The 19,438-nt window shown below is 47.2% G+C and overlaps 1 protein-coding gene across 2 annotated transcripts in view; it reads left to right on the top strand.

The window, feature by feature from the left end:
* MORC3 (MORC family CW-type zinc finger 3) overlaps positions 1-19,438 on the top strand; it is a 246,006-nt gene that overhangs the window by 57,998 nt on the left and 168,570 nt on the right. For both annotated transcript variants that reach the window (XM_029603483.1, XM_029603485.1), the window contains one exon: positions 3,976-4,108. In XM_029603483.1, coding sequence (XP_029459343.1) covers positions 3,976-4,108 — 133 coding nt within the window. The remainder of the gene's footprint in view (positions 1-3,975; positions 4,109-19,438) is intronic.

Raw genomic sequence — 19,438 nt, 5'->3', positions numbered from 1 at the left:
GAATCGGTCCCGCTCTCAACGGCGATTTCGGAGCTCCAAGCCCCAGGGTCCGAGAAACCCCTCGAACAGGTCTCAGTCTTGGACCCGGTCCTTTCGTGGCCGCAGACCACCAAGGGATTCCTCGGCGCAGGGAGCTTCCGGCAAGCCCAACCAATGATGTCAGGCCGGCCCACTCCCCCCTCCCGAAGATCGGTGGACGACTAGCCTGGTTTTACGAGGAGTGGGCCAACATCACCACGGATCAATGGGTCCTGGATATTCTAAGGCACGGTTACGCGTTGGATTTGCGGCATCGCCCCAAAGACAGATTCGTCTTCTCGCCCTGCGGGTCAAGTCACAAACGTCTAGGAGTACAAAGCACGCTGGACCGGCTCCTAGCCCTGGGGGCCATCTCACCCGTCCCCTCCGGAGAGGTGGGCTCGGGTCATTATTCCATCTACTTCGTGGTGCCCAAGAAGGATGGATCCTTCCGTCCCATTTTAGATCTCAAGGAAATCAACAAGGTCCTCTGGATACCCCGGTTTCGCATGGAAACCCTCCGCTCGGTCATAGCGGCCGTTCATCCGGGGGAGTTCCTAGCTTCCCTGGATCTGACGGAAGCCTACTTACACATTCCGATATATCCGGCCCATCACAGGCTCCTCCGCTTCAAGATACTGGGACAGCACTTCCAGTTCCAGGCCCTCCCCTTCGGGTTGGCAACGGCACCCAGGACGTTCACCAAGATCATGGTGGTGGTGGCGGCTGCGCTCCGACGGGAGGGCATTCTAGTACATCCTTACCTGGACGATTGGCTCATCCGAGCGAAGTCCCTTTCGCAGGGGCGACAGGCGGTCGACCGGGTGGTCGAATTTCTGCAGTCTCTCGGCTGGGTAGTCAACTTCGGCAAGAGCAGTCTCCTTCCGTCTCGGCAGCTGGACTTTCTCGGAGCACGCTTCGACACAGCTCAAGGCAAAGTCTTCTTGCGGCCGGACAAGGCCCAGTCGCTGAGGGAGCAAATCCTCCATTTTGCCGCTCTCCAGGTCCCAATAGCGAGGGATTACCTGCAGATCCTGGGTTCGATGGCCTTCGCAATCAACCTGGTACCTTGGGCCTTTGCACACCTGAGGCCCCTACAGATGGCGCTACTCTCGCGGTGGAAACCGGTCTCGCAGGACTATCAGGCGATACTACCTCTTCCGCCGGCTGCCAGACTCAGCCTTCGTTGGTGGCTAGATCCCAGGAACCTGGCGCAGGGCTGTCCCCTGGAGTCGCCGGATTGGATTGTGGTCACAACCGATGCCAGTTTGACCGGCTGGGGGGCAGTGTGTCTCAGAAGCTCAGCTCAGGGGCAGTGGACACAGGAACAGGCGTCCTGGTCGATCAACCGCCTGGAGACCAGAGCAGTCCGATTGGCGCTCATCCAATTCCTGCCTCTCATCCGGCAGCGTGCGGTCCGGATTCTCTCGGACAATGCGACCACGGTAGCCTACATCAACCGACAGGGAGGCACCAAGAGCCCGGGGGTGGCCCTCGAAGCGGCCCGCCTCATGGCCTGGGCAGAGCGGTTCCTCGACCGCCTGGCGGCCTCCCACATCGCAGGCGTGGACAATATTCAGGCGGACTACCTGAGTCGGCAGACTTTGGACCCGGGGGAATGGGTTCTCTCCGACGAGGCAATGTCGCTCATCACGCGGCGCTGGGGAACTCCTGCCATGGACCTCATGGCAACGTCGGGCAACGCAAAGGCTCCGCGGTTCTACAGTCGGAGGAGAGATCACGGGGCGGAAGGAGTGGACGCCCTGGTGCTACCCTGGCCACCTCATGTTCGGCTGTACGTCTTCCCGCCGTGGCCCCTGGTGGGCAAGGTGGTGCGAAGGATAGAAGATCATCCAGGGCAGGTCATTCTGGTGGCGCCAGAATGGCCGCGGCGCCCGTGGTTTGCGGACCTACTCAACCTGGTGGTGGACGGACCTCTGCGATTGTCACACCTTCCGCGGCTACTCCATCAGGGTCCGGTATTTTCGGACCAGGCGGAACACTTTTGTCTCGCGGCTTGGCTTTTGAAAGGCAGAGTCTCCTGCGCAAGGGATACGCAGTAGCCGTGGTAGACACTCTTCTCAAGGCACGTAAGACATCCACTTCAGTCGCCTATGTACGGGTCTGGAAGGTATTTGAGGTCTGGTGTGCTGGACATGGGGCCTCCGCGACGGCGCCTTCGCTCCGTCAGGTCCTGGCCTTCCTCCAGGAGGGCCTGGAGAAGGGTCTCGCCTACAACTCCCTGCGTGTGCAAGTCTCGGCTCTAGCCTCCCTGGCTCGTACCACGGGACATCCAGACCTTTCGTCTCATCCGGACGTCTCGCGCTTCCTCAAGGGAGTCAAGCACCTGCGGCCGCCGGTGCGTCATCCCTATCCCTCCTGGAATCTCAACCTGGTTCTCCGTCTCCTTGGACAGGCTCCCTACGAACCACTACGGCAGGCCTCCCTCAAAGACGTCACACTTAAGACGGTGTTCCTGGTCGCCATTGCCTCGGCGAGACGCATCTCCGAGCTTCAGGCACTCTCGTGCCGGGAACCGTTTCTCCGCTTCATGGATTCGGGTGTCTCTATACGTACGGTGCCTTCATTCTTACCTAAAGTGGTGTCGTCCTTCCATTTGAACCAGTGGGTGGAATTGCCGGCCTTCCCGTCGGATGCGCCTCAGGCCCTCCGGCGTCTCGACGTGAAGCGCTCTCTGCTGCACTACTTGGAGGTGACCAATGAGTTCCGGGCTTCCGACCATCTCTTTGTGCTTTGGTCCGGTAATAAGAAAGGCCAGCAGGCGTCTAAGACGACTATCGCTCGTTGGCTCAAGGAAGCGGTTTCCTCAGCCTACATCGGCGCCGGGAAGGCGCCCCCGGAGGTAGTCCGGGCTCATTCGTTGCGTGCCCTGGCCACGTCCCGGGCTGAGTCTCAACATGTTCCCATTCAGGAAATCTGTCGCGCGGCGACATGGAAGTCGCTGCATACCTTCTCGAAGCATTACCGGTTGCAACTGCCGGTAGGTGATTCGGGTTCCTTTGGGGACAGGGTTCTTCGAGCAGGGTCTTCAGGGACCCACCCGGTTTAGGGAAGCTTTGGTACATCCCACGGTCTGGACTGATCCTAGTACGTACAGGGAAAAGAAAATTATTCCTTACCTGCTAATTTTCGTTCCTGTAGTACATAGGATCAGTCCAGACGCCCACCCGGGTTTCTTAAGTAATGGTCAGACGCCTGCTCGTGTACGTTCTATCTCCTGTCCCTCCAACTCCTACATTCTGAGGTTTTGTTGTTGTTCTTCACAGTTCTCCTTGCAAGTTGCATTGGTTAGATGTTCTGTGGTTACAATTTGATTGGTGCTTGATCCATCCTACTTTTCTGTCTAGTGTTGTTTTCTCTGGGCTTTGATATTCTCGATACTGAGGATCCCTAGAGGGTGCACCTGCTTATATGTCAGCACCCTCGGAAGTTTGCTCTGACTCCATCTGCTGGACGGGGGACATAACCCACGGTCTGGACTGATCCTATGTACTACAGGAACGAAAATTAGCAGGTAAGGAATAATTTTCTTGTCTTGCAAGGTCCTCCTGTAATGTATCACAATCCGCTTGTGATTTAACTATTCTGAATAATTTTGTATCATCTGCAAATTTGATAACCTCACTCGTCGTATTCCTTTCCAGATCATTTATATATATATATATATTGAAAAGCACCGGTCCAAGTACAGATCCCTGAGGCACTCCACTGTTTACCCTTTTCCACTGAGAAAATTGACCATTTAATCCTACTCTCTGTTTCCTGTCTTTTAACCAGTTTGTAATCCACGAAAGGACATCACCTCCTATTCCTTCTTACACTCTGAGGGAGTTGGACGGTAGTTGCCTACAACTGTTTTCTATGTGTTAGAGGATTCCTTCAGAGCATTGCTTCTGTAAACTAAACCTAGCTATTGCTGTATTGTTTTAATTGTAGATAATGCATATGATCCAGATGTTAATGCTAAGCAGATATGGATAGACAAGACTTTAATAAAGAATATTATCTGCCTGACTTTTATGGATAATGGAAATGGCATGAATCAAGATAAATTGCATAAAATGCTCAGGTAGGTAGCACTTTCTATCATAATACTTTAGTAAATGCTGATTTAGTTATGGGTTTTTTTGATGTTTTGCTGTAGGGGGGGGGGGGGTTTGCACATAGTGTGGAGGTGCAATGTTATCTTTTACATATATCTTCAGATAATACTGAGGTTTATTTGAATCTTTCTCCAGAAGTGACCACTAGAATCTAATTCTTCTCTGGTTAGTACCTCTGTAACTGGCCTTTCTTTCTGGAACTTCCATACACCCGTCTAGGCAGTGATTCATGTACATTTATCCAATTTCTTCTTCTCTCTGGTCATTTCTTTCCCATGGCACTGCTGCCTAGGATACATTACAGTATTAAGCACCATCATGTTTCTCACATTGCCCTCTTTCATAGCTTTTTGTTTTAGCAAATTGTCAAGGCCATCTTTACTGATGATTGTTTAGTTATATACAAATGCTACTTTTTCCTAGTTTAGCAAGCCAAAACTTCCATCGATGCCGGTGCTGGTTCCTCCTCCAGTCACTGACCCGATACCCATGGTGCTTGCACCGCTATTGGCTAGAATGGACAAGTTGATCGGTGCCCTTCCACCGGTGGATTTGAGGGACCAGGATTCTGATGATCTACCTTCCCAGCCTTCCCCTCCTGATGAAAGGAAGTGTTCTCCAGAGGACCTGTCCTTCATTAATTTTGTAAAGGAGATGTCTGAAACAGTCCCATTCCAGCTTCAGACAGAAGAGGACTCTAGACACCAGATGCTAGAGCTTCTACAATTTCTCGATGCTCCAAAGGTAATCATGTCCAGGCCTATTCATGACATCCTTTTGGACCTTTTGTAGAGAAACTCTGAGCACCCTGGCTCGGTGGCACCTGTTAATCGAAAAGCAGATGCCACCTACTTAGTTCAGTCAGCCCCTGGCTCTCAAAGAACTCAATTGGATCATCACTCGGTGGTTGTAGAGTCTGCCCAAAGTTGTGATTTCATTTTAAAATGCTGTTTTAATATAGATCTATTTGGATCTCAATGATTATCTAACCACGACACCTACATTGATATACTAGCTTACATAGCAATGAGAGCGTTTGGTGAAATTAAGGTAATCACTTTCTATTTGTAACACAATTTGTGTCTTTTTAATAAAAAATTTTTTATTATGTAGTATATCAGTTTTTACCATGCAAAGAATGCAATTATTTGTTTTAATGGTTTTTACTTAATTGTATTCTGACTACATATAATCTATTTGCATATTTAGGTTCTGGTTTATCATCTTGTTACTACATAGAATATATAGTTCCATGTAGTCATCAGTTGTGACTTGAGGTAATATGAATCTTATATTTTAACTACTTATTTAATCTATATGTTGGTTGTTTTGTAATTTGAGATGTTTTAAAAAATTTAAATAAAAATTTTTTTTATATACTTATTTAATATATGTTGGTTTGAATTAAAATTTTGATGTCTTTTAAATTTTTAGCCCCTGATGCAGCCTTAATAGGCGAAACTCGGCCGGAGTCGGGCTTGTCAATACAAATTTTTCCACGGTGTAAGACTGTCCCCTTGTTGATTTTTGCCAATATAATAAGGCCTTGTTCACGAAGATTCAAGACTTTGCTGAAGCCTTACCTCTGCAGTTTCAGGACCAGCTTCATGTCCTAGCACAAAAGGGCTTAGATGCTGGCAAGCATGATCAGCGTATGACATCTTTGTCACCGCTTCCAGGGTGTCAGCAGCCAGTATCAGTGCAAGGAGATGGGCCTGGCTGAAATCTTCAGACCAGAGGTGTACAGGACAGATTGGCTGACCTGCCCTGTGCGGGGTATAATCTTTTCGGTGTAAAGATTCAAGAAGCAGTGGCACAGCTTAAGGACCACCAAGAGACTCTCCGCCAGCTCTCTTTACTGCCTTCTGATCCCTCTTCTTCATCCAAAAGATCTTTTAAGAGGGATTCTAAGAGGCAATTCTACCAGCAGAGGAGATACTATCCCCCAGCGTCCAGGGGTCTGCCTTCTAAGCCTTACCAAAAAGGCCAACTTAGGCAGCCTAGAGGGCAGAAGTCACAGCCAGCCACTCAACCAGGTCCAGCGACAGGTTTTTGACTCCCTTTTAGAGAGCAGTACCCAGCTTCCACTTCCGACCATTCTTGTCGGCGGCCGGTTGTGCCACTTCTCCAGCCTATGGCACACAGTCACCACAGATCAGTAGGTACTGGCAATAGTATCCCAAGGTTACCACCTCAACTTTCTCTCTGTCCCACCGGATTCCCCGCCTCGGCTGACATGGGGAACATCCAACCATTCACCACTCTTGGAGCAGGTGGTCTCCCTCCTCCTCCAGTCCCGGGCAATAGAACCAGTGCCCCTCTCAGAACAGGGGCAAGGGTTCTATTCCAGGTATTTCTTGATACAAAAAAAAGTCAGGTGGGGTGCGCCCAATATCAGATCTTCACACTCTAGATAAATTCCTACAAAAAGAAAAGTTCAAGATGGTGACCTTGGGTTCTCTACTTCAAAGAGGAGACTGGCTCTGCTCTCTAGACCTTCAGAATACCTACATGCACATTTCAATTACTCCGTCACATCGCAGATTCTTGCGATTCCTAGTTAGGCCCAAAACACTTCTAATATCGAGTGTTACCTTTCGGCCTAGTATCTGCCCCACCCGTCTTCACCAAGTGCCTCATAGTGGTAGCGGCCTACCTCAGGAGTCGGTGTCCACGTCTACCCCTATCTGGACGATTGGTTGATCAGGGCTCCCTCTCGGCAAGGCACACTGACGTCCCTTCGCCTCACTTTACATTCCCTGATCTCTGTGGGTTTTCTCATAAACCAGGGGTCAGGAACCTTTTTGGCTGAGAGAGCCATAAACACCACATATTTTAAAATGTAATTCCATGAGAGCCATACAATATGTTTAAAACTAAATACAAGTAAATGTGTGCATTTTATGTAAGATCACACTTTTAAAGTACAATAAGTCTCTGAAAATATTACACCAGGCCTTAAGACACCAATACATCTTCTATTAGGAAAACGGATCAAGTCAGGCTGCTATAGAGTCCTACACAGAAACTACACGCCAGCAGAAAACCTCACCTGAATCACGTGCTGTCCCTCACCTAACATAGAATAAAGAGACCAAAACGCATAACAAGAAGCATGCAGAAAAAACTGAATTGGAAACTGCAACAAGCCAGAGTCTCTGAATGCAGTGTAACAAAGGAAAAAAGAAACATCACCCATCCTTATAAAACAAATCAAGAAATATAAAATCATCAGCAGTAAAACTGTACTAACAAAAAGAACATATTTCGAAACAGCTGATGAGTGGAATATCCAATAATTAAAAACTTATATAAAACATTTCCAGATACCAACAAAATATTTCAAAATAGCAGACACAAAGACCCAGTAATGAAAAATAATAAGGATACAAAATTTTTTTGCTCTGCATACCTGGGAACGTTTGATATCCAGGTGTCCTGAGATTGTTCTGAATTAGCAGGGGGTGGGGTGGTTTGCTTGGAACTTTCTCCTCTCTGTCACATACCAGCGCTCTCTCTCACACTGGCTCTCAATGACACACCTATACACACATGCTCTCAGTACCCACATATACACATGCTTTTTCTCTCTTACTTATATAGGCTCTTAATTACACATTTACACACATGCTGTTTATCTTTTCACGCTTACACACACACACACAGGCTTTCAATCACATAAATACATGCTGTCTTTTTCTCTCACACACAGACTCTCATTCACATGCTTATAAACATGTCCTCTCTTTCTCTCACTTAAACACAGGCTCTCAATCACATACTCACATGCTCCATCATCTAAACCAGCTCTCAATCACACACAGACACACATGATCTCTCTCTTACTTATACACACAGGCTCTTAATCATACATACACATGATTTCTCTCACACACAAAGGATCTCAATCATACACACATACTCTTTCATACAAACAGGTTTTCAATCACAAACTTACACATACAGGTTCCCAATGGTAAACTTACATTCATGCTCTCTCTCACAGGCAGGCTCTCAATCACAGACATACTCTCTTTCACATGTACAGGCTCTCAATCATTCACATACATGCAATCTCTCACACACACACACACAGCCCCCCCCCCCCCCCCCCCGCGGCCCGGAAGAGGAAGTGGAGAGTATCGGGTGCCTGTGCGGCAAGAAGAGGCCACGCTAGTGCGCTTGGCATCGGCCCGAAGAAAAGAAGACTGCAGCGCGGCTCGGAGGAAAATGAAGAGCTTCAACCGCGGCCGATGGGACTCCGCCTCCGCGAGGGCTGAAAATGAAGAGGTTAGCTTTGGGAGGAGGCTGCTGCTGCAGCGAGTTCCCTGGGTGGGGGAGAGAGAGAGTGAATGAGCGAGCAAGCACGCGAGGGCTGAAAATGAAGAGGTTAGCGTTGGGAGGAGGCTGCTGCTGCCGCGAGTCCCCACTCCGAGCGCACTATCGTGGCCTCTTCTTGCCGCGCAGGCACCCTATACTCTCCACTTCCTCTTCCGGGCCGGGGGGGAAGAAGAGACCATGCCGGTGCCGCTGACTCCAGCTGTCCTGCCGCGTTCCGCCCGGGCTGAACAGCATTTTAAGCCCGGGCGGAGGAGGACCGGGGAGCAGCTGGGTCAGCGGGAAAGTGTGGCGACACTTGTCTGCGAGCCAGATGCAGCCCTCAAAAGAGCCATATCTGGCTCGCGAGCCATGGGTTCCCGACCGCTGTCATAAACTATCAAAATTCCAGACTAGTTCCTTCGCAAACTCTTTTCATTGGGGCCGACTTGGACACTCTAAGAATGAAAGCTTTCCTACCTCTGGATCGAACTCTCACTCTCGCTTCTCTGGCCTTTCGACGGCAGTCTCGACAATATTCAACTGCACGTCATTTCCTGATACTATTGAGTCATATGGCCTCCACAGTGCATGTCACTCCCATGGCTCGTCTCGTCATGAGAGTAATGCAGTGGACGCTAAGATCGCAGTGGACTCTGTCTCCTCAGCCAATGTCCTCCACAATACGCATCACCAAACAGCTCTGTCTATCGCTAGCTTGGTGGGCAAACCAATCCAATTTCGTACAAGGCCTTCCATTTCAGGTTCCAGAACCTCAAATAACCTTAACAGATGCCTCCAACTTCGGCTGGGGTGCTCACGTTGCACACCTGCAAACTCAGAGCATCTGGTCTCCAGAGGAAGCCAAACACCAGATAAATTTCCTGGAGCTTCATGCAATCAGATATGCTCTCGGGGCTTTCAGGATCACCTCTCCAACCAGGTCATCCTGGTTCAAACAGACAACCAGTTGGCCAAGTGGTACATCAACAAGCAAGGGGGAACAGGCTCCTACCTTCTGTGTCAGGAAGCTGCACAGATTTGGGCGGAGGCCCTTTCCCACTCGATGTGCCTCAGGGCCACCTACTTGCTGGGAATGGATAATGTGTTGGCGGACAAGCTGAGTTGCACTTTTCAACTGCACGAGTGGTCCTTCAACCCCACTGTACCAGACTCAATATTCCAACATTGGGGTTACCCTCACATAGACCTCTTTGCGTCAATTCACAACCACAAAGTAGGGAACTTCTGCTCTCTCACTCGCAGCCAACACCACCAGCCCAGGGATGCTTTTTCCCTCTCGTGGGCCAGCGGTCTCCTTTATGCGTACCCTCCACTTCCACTCATTTCAAAGACTCTCGTGAAGTTGCGAAGGGACAGAGGTCTAATGATTCTCATAGCCCCTCATTGGCCATGCCAGGTCTGGTTTCCTCTGGGGAAGGACCCGCTTCTGATCACTCAGAACAACGGCTGCCTTAGTCACCCCAACCTCCAGGCCCTCTCCCTGACTGCCTGGATGTTGAAAGGTTAATACTTCAACCTCTTAACCTTTCAGAGCCGGTTTCCCGTGTCCTAGTAGCTTCACGAAAGCCTTCCACAAGACAGTCTTATCGTTATAAATGGAACAGGTTTACGGGATGGTGTACTTCCATGTCCATCGATCCCTTCATTTGTCCCACACCGAAGTTTCTGGACTATCTCTGGCATCTGTCAGTCAGGCCTCAAAACTTCGTCTATCAGGGTACATGTCGGTGCGGTAGTCACCTTCCATAAAGGTGTGGGGGATGTACCCATTTCAGTACAACACCTTGTCACACGCTTTTTGAAGGGCTTGCTTCACCTTAAACCTCCACTGCGCCCTCCGGCCCCTTCTTGGAACCTCAACATGGTTTTGGGAAGGCTCATTGAACCACCGTTTGAGCCTCTCCAATCCTGAGATCTCCGTTCTCACTTGGAAGGTGATTTTTCTTTTGGAGATCACATCCGCTCGCAGAGTTAGTGAGTTACAGGCCTTAGTTACCTACCCGCTTTACACTAAACTTCTGCATGATAGGGTGGTGCTCTGCATTCAACCTAAGTTTTTGCCTAAGGTAGTATCTGAGTTTCATATCAATCAATCCATTATACTACCCACTTTCCCATGCCCCACTCAAACCCAGGAGAACGGGCTCTGTATACCCTTGACTGTAAACGTGCTCTAGCATTTTATATAGACTGTACGGCTGCCCACAGGAAAGGCACCCAATTGTTTCCTTTGATCCCATCAAATTGGGAAAACCTGTGGGTAAGCAGACTCTCTCCTCCTGGTTACCAACAGGCAGGCATTCCACTTCAAGACTGTGTTAAAGCACACTCTGTCAGGGCCATGGCAACATCAGTAGCGCACCTATGCTCGTTGCCGCTTGCTGACATCTGTAAGGCTGCTACCTGGAGCTCTCTCCACACCTTCGCAGCCCATTATTGTTTAGACAAGGCTGGCAGACAAGATTCCATCTTCGGCCAGTCTGTGCTATGCAGCTTATTTGCGAACTGAGGTACCAACATCCTTCTGCCAACCCGGTAGGGTTGGCAGAAGAATGTTGACACATCTGGACTATTACAAATAAAATCTCTTTTGAATCTAAAATTGAAGGATATTTGAGATTCCCTCTGCCCTATTTTTCCTGTTTTTGATTTTGCGGTGTGGGAAGTCACCTTTGCTTTGTTGCATGGGTATATCTCTTACATCTTCCTCAGTGAATACTGAAGTAAAGAATTCATTTAGTCTCTCTGCTATGGCTTCATCATCCCCAAGTGCTCCTTTTACCCCTTGATCATCTAATGGTCCAGCTGACTCCCTCGCAGGTTTTTTTTTTTTTACCTCAAATACACCTGAAAAAGTTTTTGAGTGTTTGCATCCATGGCAAGCTTCTTTTCGAATTCTCTCTTTGCCTTCTTTAACAATGCTTTACATCTGACTTGCCAGTACTTGTGATTCCTGTTTTCTTCATTTGGATCCCTTTTCCATTTCTTAAATGTTCTTTAGATATAGCCTCTCTCTCCTCACCTTTCAACCATGTTGTTGGCGTTTAGCCTTCTTTCCACCTTTTCTAATGTGTGGAATACATCTGTTCTGGGCTTCCAAGATGGAATTTTAAACATCCATGCAGTTGTTCCTTTCAGTTTTTCCCTATCATTTCCCTGATTTTATCAGTCATCTTTTTGAAAGTTAAATGTTGTCGTGGTAGATTTCTTTTTTGCGTTCCCTCCAGTTAAGTCAAATTTGATCATATTGTGATCACTATTGCGAGATGGCTCCAACACTGTTACTTCTTGCACCAAATCCTGTGTTCCACTAAGGACTTAGATCTAATAGTTTCCCCTCTTGTTGGCTCTTGTACCAGCTGCTCCATGAAGTCATTTATTTCATCTAAGAACTTTACTTCTCTAGAATGTCCTGATGTAACATTCACCCAGTCAATACTGGGAGAATTGAAATCACCCATTATTACTGTTCTGTTGATTTTATTAGCTTCCCTAATTTCTTTTAGCATTTCATTGTCTTTACAGTTAATTCTGGCCAAGTGGATGGTAATACACCTACTTTACTATTTTATTTTATTTTTCATTTGCTCTCTGCCAGCCTCCAAGTTCCAATAACCCCCGCATTGTAACTTAGCTCCTCTCTCAATTCTATCGGTGGCACTCTAGTTATGATTAATGCTAATGTTAAATTCCAATGTTCGATGTAAACCGACGTGATATGACATGCGTCATGAACATCTGTATAGAAAAGAATTAAATAAAACATTGCATTTTGTTTCCTGCAGAACTTTTATCCTGTTTGACTCAATGCTTTCTTTAACATAGTGCCACCCCTCCACCAATTTGATCCATCCTATCATTTTGATATAATTTGTACCATGGTGTCAGTGTCCCATTGGCTATCCTCCTTCCACCACGTCTCTGAAATGCCAATTATATCTACCTCTTCATCCAGTGCTATACACGCTAACTCTCCCATCTTACTACCAGACACTTTAAAATCCCTAAACAAGAATGACCCAAATTCTGCAAACAACTCATGGATCTCCATCAACTCAGAAGTAGCCAAGATCAAATGCCCAACCATAAGAAAAGAAATTACATTTACCAAACAAAAAGCTCCCTGGTACACCCCTGAATTAAACATAAAACGCCTACTAAGACAAGCTGAGAAGAAAGCAAACACCTGACCTAAAAGAAAAATACAGACCCCTACTTTACATATACAAAACGGACATTGACAAAGTCAAGCGCGAATTTTACGCAAAGAAGATTCATGACTACCAATTTAATCCCAGAACACTATTCACCTATGTCTCAGACCTGACTAACCCAAATCATAACTCGCCTACGAATGATAATCCAGTGCCTGCGAAGAATTAGCTCAATTCTTCATTACCAAAATATCTAATCACAAAGATCCCCCTCACCAACATGGAATCCCCCAAAATACCAATCTTACCCAAAGCCACATGGTCTCACTTTGAACCTGTTGCATCCACAGAGGTTGCAACAATCATCCAAAAAACAAACCCTGCTACCCATCCCCTCGATCCCATCCCAATTACATTTTTGAAACTAATCCCCAACATCGCCAGACCCATAGCTGACATACTCAACCTATCACTTGAACATGGCATCTTCCTAGACAAACTCAAATGTGCAGTCATCAAGCCAATTCTAAAAAAAACCACCCCTACCTAGACACATCTGACCCGACAAACTTCAGGCCCATATCCAATCTCCCCTTCATAGCCAAGATTCTAGAAAAAATTGTCAACAACCAACTCTCCGAACATCTAGAAAACCAAAGCATTCTATTTCTAGCGCAACACGGCTTCAGAAAATCCTTTAGCATGGAAACTCTCCTACTCACCCTCACCGACACAATCCTCTGAGGACTCGACAATGGTCAATCCTACCTACTGATTCTACTAGACATATCCGCCATATTCGACACCATCAACCACGATATACTACTAAACAGACTAAAAGAAATTGGACTATGCGACACCACACTCATATGGTTTGAATCATACCTTACAGGCAGAGCCTACACAGTAAGAATAAATACAACAGAATCCAATCAAATACCTCTCCCACACGGCTCATCCCTCTCATCCTCCCTCTTCAACATATACCTACACCCCCTCTGTAAATTCCTGTCCTAGTCTGGCCTTTCCTTTTATGTCTACGCAGATGATGTACAAATTTTGATCCCCCTAAAAAAAAAAACCCCTCGAACACACTGGGATAACTACATAACCAAAACAGCACAGATACTCTCACAACTGTCTCTCTCGCTCAACCACAATAAGACTGAAATCCTATATATAACAAACAATTCCACCACACCCTTCACTCAGGACGGTATAACAACTCACATAGAGAACCAAATAACTTCTACAGTAAAAGACTTTGGAGTCGTACTAGACACTGAACTAAACCTGAAAAAAACCATCAGCACAGTGATAAAAGATGGATACTGCAAGCTCCAGATCCTAAAAAAACTCAAACTTCTGCTGTACCCCCAAGACTATCGAACCATCCTCCAAACACTACTTTTCTCAAAACTTGACTACTACAACACCCTCTTCCTCAGCCTTCCTGACACCACGCTCAGACCGATGGAGATACTTCAAAATGCCGCAGCAAGATCACTCACAAACGGCAAAAGATCTGACCACATCATGCCTATCCTCAAGGACCTGACACTGGCTATCCATCACTTTCAGAATCCAATACAAAGCCCTAACTCTCATCCACAAAAAATTCAACAATGAAAAAACGGACTGGCTAAATGCCTCTCTACACTTTTACACCCCCCAAAGGAAACTGCGATCTGTCAACTCCGGGCTCCTCCCAATCCCCTCCCCTAAAATGGTGCATCTGTCTACAGTTAGAGAACATGCTCTATCAGTAGCAGGATCAACTGTCTGGAATAACCTACCCTTACAACTCAGAACCAAACCCTCGATCCAAATATTTAAAAAACATCTGAAAACATGGCTCTTTCAAAAGGTCTTTCCTCCAGACACCTAACTCCTAACCTTCCCCTGCCCCCCAGAACAATTTTGTTTCCATTCTCAGAATCCCCAAGAATCCACTACACTGACACCTGCCATTAGTTCCAATACTCTAAGTTAAGTTATTTTCTCAAATTGTACAGTTACACTCCTTGTGTTAATATTGCTGCTAACCTACTATGTAATTTCTGTTATTCTGCAAGTTTCTTAATTACCCTGCTAATTTATAATTACTCCTTGGCGTTAACCCTGTCACTAAGCTACTTTGTAAGAAATAAGAAGTTTAAGTCTTATTTGACCTAACAGTTTACTGTAAACTGATGTGATATCTCGATCGAATGTTGGCACAGAAAAACAAAAAATAATAAAAGCTTATATCATAAAATTGATACTGATGACAAAACACACTCTTGTACTAATTCTGACAAGTGGTTCAACAGGAAGACAAGTGTCTCCCATGCCACTCTGCTTTGCCACTTATCCTACACATTAGGAGTCTGTCTTCCATTCAGCATTGCTGTCATACATAGACTTTGCATCTTGACCTTCTTGCTGTCACTCTACTCTGCCTTGCAGTCATACCCCAGGCTTTATACTTTGGGATGTCCTTACCACTGTGGGCGGTTGCTTGCACTTCTCTTGGTATGTTGATGTCACTATTTGTGCTGCTTTGTTGTTTTATTCCTACTATGGGTTTTTTTCCTGATACTTTTTCTGCTTCATTCCCTTTCGTGATGCCTTGGTATGTTGATGCCACTCTTTATTCCACTTTGCCCCTCATGCTGCCTTTGAGGGTTTATGCCACTATTGGTGTACCTTCTTATGAAGCCTTAGGGTGTTCTTCCCTCTCTTGCTGCTTCATTGCATTTCTGATGGAGCCTTGGAGAGCTCCTGCTACTGTTGGTATGCCTTTGCCCCTTTACGGTGCCTTAAGCTATTCATGCCATTTTTTTGTGCCACTTTTGCCACAATCTAGGTGCCTTGGAGTCTCTCCTCCTCCTGAAATTTTCCCACAAGTTCCATTTAGAATTGATGAGAAAAGCGCAATGGTAAAAGAATGAACATATAAAACAAATAAGAATTATTTTTCCTTTTGAAACAAGCCAAGTGAATAGCAAAGATCTACAAAATGAATTAAACTGAATCAAAAATATTGCGCCTCTATATGCCTTAGAACAGTGGTTCCCAACCTTTTTTCTGTTGGGACACACCTGATAGATGGTCCTCACATGCGAGACACACTGAACACATGACAGTCACAGGACTAACCCCACCCCCACCCCTCAGTAATGGGTATAAAGCAGAACTGGAACATTCCTCATACAACTCACCATACAAAAAAGATATCTGGTGTTATCTCAATAGCAACACAAACTCCCTCTACTACCAGGTGCAATAGCCCTACTTATAAAAAGACAGCAGTTCGCCACCAATGCATGTCCAATTGAGAAAACACAACAAATAAAATGAGGTATTTTATGTGCCTACATGCTAGTTAAATATCTCACCTCGGTCATACACACAAGATCGACCTTCACCAAGTACAGAAAGACCACAAATTACAAATATGGAGACAAACTGGAATGAAAACCCAAAAAAAGCCACTCTGCATGCAGCGCAAACCTGGAGAAATGGAAACAGAAATAGCACCTAACAAAGTCCCAGGATCTGCAATAATGCACACAAACTAATCCGCACAAAGTGACATCTGCATTATGACATGCAGTCAAATGTGTTGTGTTCCGCGGCCGTGGCACCCCATGACCGCGGCCCCCTACCTTGTCCGCGGTGTTCCCTCACCGTGGGAGCCCCGGGTGAGGGCTCTGATTCGGGCTGTCGCTCCCGTGCGGCCTCCGGTGCTGCTCGCTGCAGGGGATACTGTCCTGCTCCCCCCTCGCGGCGTCCAGCAGCGTGTCTCCTCCGCGGTGGAAAATCCAAGATGGCTACCGCATCCTTAGGTGCGAGGCCACGCCTCCTCTTCAGATTTAAAGGGACCTAATCCCTTTAACTGGCTTCACCTGTTCCTGATCAGCCTAGGCAGGGGAAGTATAAAAGGAAGCTTCCTCTGCTCATCCAGTGACTTGGCAACGTCCTCCAGCGCTGTCTAGTCTGCTTGCTTCGGTGAGTTCCTTGAGCTTTGGATCCTGTTCCTTTTTCGTCTTGGTGTTCCCGGTTCCTGACTTCGGATTGGTTTACGGTGATTCTCTGGTGTATGACTTTGGACTGGCAAGTGGTGATCCTTCGGTGAGTGGCCTCGGACTTGTGAGCGACCCTCTGGCACTCGACCTAGGACTCCTTCTAGACTACCGTCTCCAAGGGCCCGCCTAAGTCCCAGCGGTCCGGGTCCCTACGGGCTCCTCCCGGGGGGACTGCAGGCTTCCAGGGCGAAGCTCCAGTCAGCCCTTGCACAGACACCCTGACCTCTCAAAGGTCCGCCTAAGCCCCAGCGGTCTGGGTCCCTACGGGCTCCTCCTGGGGGGACCACAGACTTCCAGTGGTGAAGACACAGCATCTTTTCTCGTCTCTTCATCCACCTCCGCAGTCGCCTCAGTCTCCAGTGCCAAGGGTCAGCTGGTCCCGTCTTCTGCGCTGCCTCGCCACCCGACGAGAGAACCTACGGATCCTCCGAAAGGTATACCATCCTCCCGTCGGCCAAGGGTTCACAAGCCTGAGCATAACAAAATAGAACACCCCTACCTATAAAAAGGCAACACTACAAATATTAAACCAATACACCTTCCCATTAGGAAAACAGAAAAAGCCAAGCTGTTATAGATCCCCACACAGAAATAATTGTAAAACTATAAGAAAAAATATTTTAAAACAGCTGATGAACAGAATATCATCTAACAATTAAAAACTCTTGAAAATTATTAATTCTTCATACACAAAATATTTCAAAACAGCAGACACATCACATACTACCCAATAATTAAATGGCAGTCAGTCAAGAAAAATGAACTTAAAAACCCACCTTTACTTACTCTCTCCAGTAGTTCTCTACTCCTGTCCCTTGCAGGCCACACCAGAAGCAGCAGTAGCTGCTGAAGCTGTCCTCATGGTCCTCTTCCTTAGGGACCACAATCTATCTCTCTCTCTCCGTGTTCTCTTTGCAGTATATGTGTTCGTATCATCTATTAAGGCTTTTTTCTATATCATTATACTCCTACATCAAGGCATCTATCTCCAATGACTTCGGATCTTTCCTGCGGCTGAAGAATCGCAGAACCTTCACACTGCAAGTAGCAGCCAGCAGGTCTAGAAACAGGAGATCCCAGCGATCCAGACCTAGCTGAAATGCCTCGTTTGATGGTACCATTCTCCTGGGTCCAGACCTTCCCTGCTTTGAGAGTCTGCTCTTACATTGTCTTTTCCTGCTACGTAAGCCACAGTCGTTGCATTGTCTGACATTATCCAGACCGCTCAACCTTGCAGCCTGTTGCTGAACTGCAAATATGCCAGCCGGACTGCCCTGGGTTCCAAAGAGACTCTTCTGCATCCAAGTGCCCTTGCGCTGTCAACACCTGATACTGAACTCCCCAACCATGATGGCTTGCATCTGTCATCACTACTAGCCACTCCAGTGGTGCTAAGGAAATTCCCTTCCTTAGATGACCCGGAGGTAGCAAACACTGCAGTCGGGAGTAGACCATCGACAGATGGAGCTGAATCGAATAGTCTAGAGACTGTGGGTTCCACCGAGACAACAGGGAGCACTGAAGAAGGGGACACGTGCTCTCTCATCCATGGTACCACTTTCAGGGTTGCCGCCATTAAACCAAGTACTTGCAGGTAGGACCATATGGTTGGGTCTAGTGTTCATCAATAGACATAGCTGTGCTGTCAACTTCTGGATACGGCTTCCTTCAGGAAAACCTTGCCCTGCTTCATGTTGAACCGAACCCTAAGGTATTCCGGTGACTGAGCAGGCTGAAGACTGCTTTTGGCCAGGTTCACCAACCAGCTGAGCTCCTGCAACAGTGAGATCAACTTGTGGGTCACCAGGAGCCTCTCTTTCAGCAACTGGGCTCGAATCAGCCAGTTGTCCAAATATGGTTGTACTAGGATCCCATTCTCTCTCAATTCTGCTACAACTACCACTATTACCTTGGGAAAAGGTCCTGGGAGCGGTGGCCAGACCAAAAGGCAGTGCCCAAAACTGATGATGGCGTCCCAGGACTGTGAACAACAGAAAGTGTTGATGCTCTAGTCAAATAGGACTGTGAAGATATGCTTTGGCCAGATCCAAAGAGGTCAGAAATTTCCCCGACTGCACGGCCATTATCACAGAGCGCAAGCTCTCCTTGCAAAAATCAGCCTCAGATGACTGACAGCTTTCAGATCCAGGATGGGACAAAAGGATTCCTCTTTTTTGGGCACAATGAAATCGAATATCACCCTGTATTTTCTTGAGATGTGGGCACCGGAATCCCAGCCCTCAGACTGAGGAGCCTTGCCAATGTATCCTCCATTGCCTGCTTCTGGAGGAAGTGGCAGGGAGAGACCATGAACACGTTCCGAGGAATATTGTGAAACTCCAGCGCATATCCTTCTCGTATCGCCTCCAGAACCTATTGATCCGAAGTGATCTCAACCCACTTCTAATAGAAGAGGCATCCCCCTATCGCCTGTTCCCAGGGGTGGGTCGGCAAACCTTCACTGAGCAGCTTGGGAGGATCCATGACCTGAACCTGTGCCCCTTCTGGGCTGTCTGGGACGAAAGGACTGAGACCTACCAAAAGGTTGAGACTTCTGAAAGGTTGCGCCTCTATAGGGTCGCAAACGCTTGGATCTCCTAGCACGACCTCTCATGCCAAAGGAACATGGCATCTGCTTATTCTCAGGTAATCGAGGAACTGATAATTTGTCCCACTTACTGGCCAGTTTCTCCAATTCGCTCCCAAACAAGTGCAAGCCTTTAAAGAGCAA

Source organism: Rhinatrema bivittatum, chromosome 5 (genome assembly GCF_901001135.1).
Source record: "Rhinatrema bivittatum chromosome 5, aRhiBiv1.1, whole genome shotgun sequence".
Taxonomy (NCBI): Eukaryota; Metazoa; Chordata; class Amphibia; order Gymnophiona; family Rhinatrematidae; genus Rhinatrema; species Rhinatrema bivittatum.
The sequence above is the reverse complement of the archived record's forward strand: the minus strand, read 5'-3'. Positions and strand labels throughout refer to the sequence as shown.